The sequence below is a fragment of the Dreissena polymorpha genome, chromosome 16 (assembly GCF_020536995.1).
Source record: "Dreissena polymorpha isolate Duluth1 chromosome 16, UMN_Dpol_1.0, whole genome shotgun sequence".
NCBI classification, from domain to species: Eukaryota; Metazoa; Mollusca; class Bivalvia; order Myida; family Dreissenidae; genus Dreissena; species Dreissena polymorpha.
In genome coordinates this window covers 27294308-27300307 of record NC_068370.1, presented here as the reverse complement: position 1 = coordinate 27300307, position 6000 = coordinate 27294308, and the positions used below count along the sequence as shown (strand labels likewise).

The window sequence follows — 6000 nt, the reverse complement described above, 5'->3', positions numbered from 1 at the left end:
GTTGTGCATATCATTAACGGATAACTATTTTAGGCGTAACGCAATAAAGACAAATGATTGAAAGGATGCCAACATCGAGGTACTTGAACTGGCGCCTGCTATCTATAGGGTGCCTACCCCCCCCCCCCCCCCCCCAGAATTTCTCAACGGATTTACGCGATTTGGAAAAATGACCTCGGCGGCCATCCAAAAACCGGAATTCCGGGTTAACCCGGAAAACTTTCACCCATGCGATATGTACTGATAAAGGAATGTGATTCAAGTAGATTATGTGCTTTTTTATTACAAGAGTTTTATAAATGAAATAACCACTTAATACAACCATACTTGTAATAATTATCATTAAACATACTGATTGTTTTTTTTTACTGACTTACATACATGGGCCACATTTGTCTACTTGAAGTCAATAAATACACATCACATATGGTAGTATTTATTGTACATGACAAATGTTTAAAACAACACGAATCTTACAAGAAGTAGCACAAAGTTAAAGTCCACAAATAGAAGTATATTCTTGACTGTACGAGACAGTATATTGTACACATCTATTTCAATACTTCTGTAAACATATTGCACAAGAACGTTATTTGATTTTCATTACATTTCAATCTTTTTCAAATCAAACTCAAATTTACTCAAAACAAAGGGGACTAAAGGATGACTAATAGAAATTAAACTATTAATCTGATTCCCTTCAGTTAGCCACATTCTGGTTTTAGTGGTAGTGAAAGTGAAATTAAACTGGAATCACAAAGTGTAGCTATTAAACATTTGTTAACTGACAATCATGGTCAAAATGACAACAATCAAACCTATGTAATAGCGCCAATTATAAAAGATGCCAATATTATGGGTTAAAATTAATACATCCATATAATAAACAACACTTTTTCTACAACCCCATTATTACAAAATGTTCTGTCTCAATCCATTACCAGATAATCATGTACAGTTGTATAATCACAACTTCCAAATTTTAAAAACAAATTCTGTTAAATATTGATGGAAACAAGAGATGTGTTTGTCAGAAACACAATCCCCCCTATTGCGCCGCTTTGAAATGTTGTGTTTTTTTTACCTTTGACCTTGAAGGATGACCTTGACCTTGAACTTCCACCACTCAAAATGTGCAGCTTCATGAGAATGCCGCTTTGAATTTTTTTTTTTTTTTACCTTTGACCTTGAAGGATGACCTTGACCTTGAACTTTCACCACTCAAAATGTGCAGCTTCATGAGATACACATGCATGCCAAATATCAAGTTTGTATCTTCAATAATGCAAAAGTTATGGCAAACATTAAAGTTTTTTCCGGATGGACGGACAGACTGACATACACACATACTGACATACTGACTGACGGGGGCATAAAAAGTGCTCACGAATTTCATTTCACAAACGTTCGTCATTCGTTCATCAAGAATTGTTAAATGAATTTGTTAATATTTAAGGATTTTATGAAATAGAAGTCCAATCGGGACGTGGGCCTTCCCACTGAACATGTGTTAAGGTTTGGTGAGAATATATATAGCAAATGTTTACAATATGATAGTCTTTGGTTTTTTCAAAAGATACACACACAAAATGTGTTTATAAACATAAAAAAGTAAACAAATATATACATACAAAAGAAGGGAATGTGAAAGAATTAAAACAAAGAACAATTTAATACTTGAATTTTTCAAAGACAATACTTTCAAAAACCTTAGTAGATTTTGATTGTGAATCCATAATGCTTAACACACATTATTTTCATTTAAGTTTGTATTTAAAAATGCATTAAAAAATGCATTAAAAATGTGAATATTAAAAATTGGTTCAATAGTTGTATAAAACACTTAAAAATAGTAAAATTAACCATTGGCATAAAATAACAAGAGGGCCAAGATGGCCCTAGTTCGCTCACCTGAGAGGAGTCGGTTCATTCAATCTTTACCAAATGTCAAACTTGACCTAGATATTGTCCAGACAAACATCCTGGTCATGTTTCATCATTATTTCATCTGCGAGTCATGATCAATGTACCTATGAAGTTTCATGATCCTAGGCGTAAGCATTCTTGAGTTATCATCCAGAAACCATTTTTCTAAGTTGAGTCACCGTGACCTTGACAGCCATTGTGTGAATACATTTTTTGGCACTATGACCTTGACCTTTGACCTAGTGACCTGATAATCAATAGGGGTCATCTGCAAGTCATGATCAATATACCTATGAAGTTTCATGAACCTAGGCATAAGCGTTCTTGAGTTATCATCCAGAAACCATTTTACTATTTCAGGTCACTGTGACCTTGACATTTGACCTAGTGACCTGAAAATCAATAGGGGTCATCTGCGAGTCTTGATCATTGTACCTTTGAAGTTTCATGATCTTAGGCATAAGCGTTCTTGAGTTATCATCCAGAAACCATTTTACTCTTTCAGGTCACCATGACCTTGACCTTTGACCTAGTGACCTGAAAATCAATAGGGGTCATCTGCGAGTCATGATCAATGTATCTATGAAGTTTCATGATCCTAGGCATAAGCGTTCTTGAGTTATCATCCAGAAACAATTTTACTATTTCGGGTCATAGTGAACTTGACCTTTGACCTAGTGACCTGAAAATCAATAGGGGTCATCTGCGAGTCATGATCAATGTACCTATGAAGTTTCATGTAATTCAACTGACCGGAACCATTTTTGAACTCAACTCTTGTATCAAGGAAACAAATATTTTGAGCAAATTTCATGAAAATTGGGCCAAAAATGTGACTTCTACTGTGTTCACATGTTTTCACTATATACATATAGAGAAAAATGCCCCGCCCACTGGCGGCCATGTTTTTTCACCGATCTCCACAATTTTCAAACTGGTTGGAGACATCAATTGAACCAATGTTTTGACCAACTTTCATGATGATTGGGCATAAATTGTGACTTCTAGAGTGTTTACATGGTTTCTCTATAGCCAAATAAAGAAAACTGCCCCGCCCACTGGTGGCCATGTTTTTCAACGGATCAGAACCACTTTTGAACTCAACCAAGATATCATTAAGACAAACATTTTACATGAAGATTGGGCATGAAATGTGACTTCTACAGTGTTTACAAGGTTTTTCTTTTTTTTGACCTAGTGACCTAGTTTTTGACCCGGCGCAACCCAGTTTCGAACTCGGCCGAGATTTCATTTGGACAAAGCTTCTGACCAAGTTTCATGAAGATGGGACAAGAAATGTGGCCTCTAGAGTGTTTACGAGCAAAGTTAAACGGACAGACGGACATACAACGGACAAAGACCGGTCACAAAAGCTCACCTGAGCAATTGCTCAGGTGAGCTAAAAACCTTTACTTTTTTTTTACACTTTAAATAGAATGCTAATCTGATATTTACCAATAAAAAAGTATAATTGATTAACAGTGAAATACGAAAGTTTAAAGAAAAGGCTGTGTATATCAAAGAAATGCAACATCAATTTTTGAATGAAAAAGTGTTTGTATACTGTTGATAATTGTGTTTATAAATTTCTATAATAATAAGTTAAAATTTTCTATAGTTTTAAGGAGAAGACAAATGAAAATCCTCACTTAAAAAAAAACAGGTTTCAGAAGTCATATCAAATAACGAGCTTTCAAAAACATGGAAATGTATAATATAAAATGACATACTTTTAACTATACTGATTGAGGTTAAGTTTACAGTTTCTAAAACGTCTCAAAATGAACCCAAATCAAATACTAATATACAGATCTATACACTTAAAATCATGTATTACATCATAATAATGTAAGTTATATGTCTTAAAAATAACCTGTAATTAGTTAAAATTATAGTAATAACTATTTCTTATTATATTAGTTATTACTAGTAACTAGTTTTAATAACTATAAGTATTATAGTAACTAATTATAAATACAAAATAATATAAATATTATGCATCATCATGAACTGTCAAGATTAAACTTAAATGTCACAAATTCTGCCAATTTCAAAAGATTTGCCAAGTTGTTTTTTGGACATGGACAGTTGTCATTTTCTTAAAAGTCACAATCAAAGTATGTGCATACACTTAAAATAGTCAAGGTGCAAAATGTAGTTACGATAGTAGGTAAGACATACACACAACAATTACAACAACATTTATCTGTTCTACTATGACAATATCAAGTCCACCAGTCATCTTAGACAAACAATGTTTTGACACCACATAGCACTTTGCGTTGAACATTTCCCCGGAAGTAAGTGTCCATAAAATCTTGCACCATCACAGCCTATCATTTTAGTCTCCATAATAACCTACATCAGAACTGCAGGTTGGCATACTCCTGCATAGACTCAATGTATTCAGCCACTGTTCTATACACAAATTCAAACTGTTCCTGCAAAGAGAGAAACAAGAATCATAATGCCTAAGAAAGGTAACAATTATTTTATTTGTTGATAAAGAAGAATTTTCAAGTTATTTAATTCTGACAATTTGTTTGGCACTGTTATGTGATAAGGACTTCTATTTATGCAGTCTATTGACTAGAGTTTGCAATCAAAACTTTGTGTCGTAAAATAAAGATCAGTAAGTACCTCAGTACCATGTTTGTTTGTTAGTTGGTTTAGTTGTGTTTGTCACGGTTTTCAAAAGTGTAAAATAGTGCTTTAATTAATTGTTTATGAAATTGTTTTGGGCAGAAAATAGAAAATATTTCTTTCTGCCAAAACAATAATAATGACAGACTAATGACAGACAGACTAATGACAGACAGAATAATAATGACAGTTTGTTCCCAGGAAGGCCAAAATGTTAACATTTGTCCATTGAACATTAAAATGCCTTTACAGGCAGCCAATCTTTCACCCATAGAACATGATATCTGGAATGTGGAGTCTTTTAAGTTACAGTTTTGTTAAAATAAATTTTCAGCGAAAGCCAAGTTAACATCAATATCATTTAAAATAAAATGTTCATAGTCAAGTGAAATTGATTTTGATCGTCAAGATAAATGTTTGTGAATATAGGGCTACTGTATCATCCCATCATGTGCTAGCTGTAATAAAGTCGAAAACAATTAACTTTTTAGCTAACCATCATTTCTTTCTTAATTTTGGACAGTGATGGTGCAAAGCTAAATCTATGTGTGCAGCAGTCTGGGAAAATGGGGTGTAATGCATAAGTGTAAAGTGTCACCCATAATTAGCAAGGCTAATCAGAGACGACACTTTCCAATTAAACTGCATTTTTATTTAAACTTCCTTAAAACTAAAAAGAAAAGTGTGGTCCCTGAATAACCAATTAGGACTGCACAGGCTCAAATGGGACAAAACTTGCGCACATGCATTAAGCCCCGTTTTCCCAAAGTGCAGCCCATATTGAACAGACAGGTCACGTGATCACTAAACACCTACCAGAGTATGGATGAGTTCTGGGCGACGCCCCCTCAGCTGCTGGACGGTATGGGGAATGTTCACCTTCTGTTCTGCATTCAGTCGGTCCAATACGGCAGCTATCGCACAGTACAGGCCACTGCGTTCAGCACCATTCCTGCCAGAGGGTTAGAAAAAAAAAAATCCACTTTTTTTAATCTATGATATGTGCCATTAAAACTGGTAATTTAAGTGCTGATTTACTTATTAATTGGTAAAATGTATCATTGTTTGACTAATATCCATTGAGGAATGATTGATAAAACGGAGACGCAAGTTACAAGAGACACAATGTTTCGTGATGGGGGGCATATGTTGTAAGTTCTTTCACAATTGCATAATGAATGATAAAGTTGCAGTCCAGACAAGCTGTTTTATTAACAATATTTAACTTTAAGTGACCTCTAAGTGTGACCTTTAACTTTGAGATGGGCTGACAGGTGTATCACATGACATAACTTTTTATGATGGAAAACACTTGTGCCAAGTTATAAAAAAAGGCCATCAATCTATGGCAAAGTTATGGCTTATGTAGGCAATTTCAGATGTTGTATGGCCAAATTTGACCTTTGATGCTGGATGTGACAATTTTGAGGT

The 6000-nt window shown here is 34.3% G+C and overlaps 1 protein-coding gene across 5 annotated transcripts in view; it reads right to left on the bottom strand.

Annotated features, from left to right (window-relative positions):
• Window positions 1-257: 257 nt before the first annotated feature.
• Window positions 258-6000, bottom strand: part of LOC127862660 (uncharacterized) — a 98409-nt gene continuing 92666 nt past the window's right edge. For 4 of the 5 annotated variants that reach the window (XM_052401863.1, XM_052401864.1, XM_052401865.1 and 1 more), the window contains 2 exons: window positions 5386-5521; window positions 258-4367 (listed from right to left, as the gene is read on the bottom strand). In XM_052401863.1, coding sequence (XP_052257823.1) covers window positions 4290-4367; window positions 5386-5521 — 214 coding nt within the window. In that variant the 3' untranslated portion in view covers window positions 258-4289. The remainder of the gene's footprint in view (window positions 4368-5385; window positions 5522-6000) is intronic. The other variant, XR_008040724.1, reaches the window with a different exon arrangement.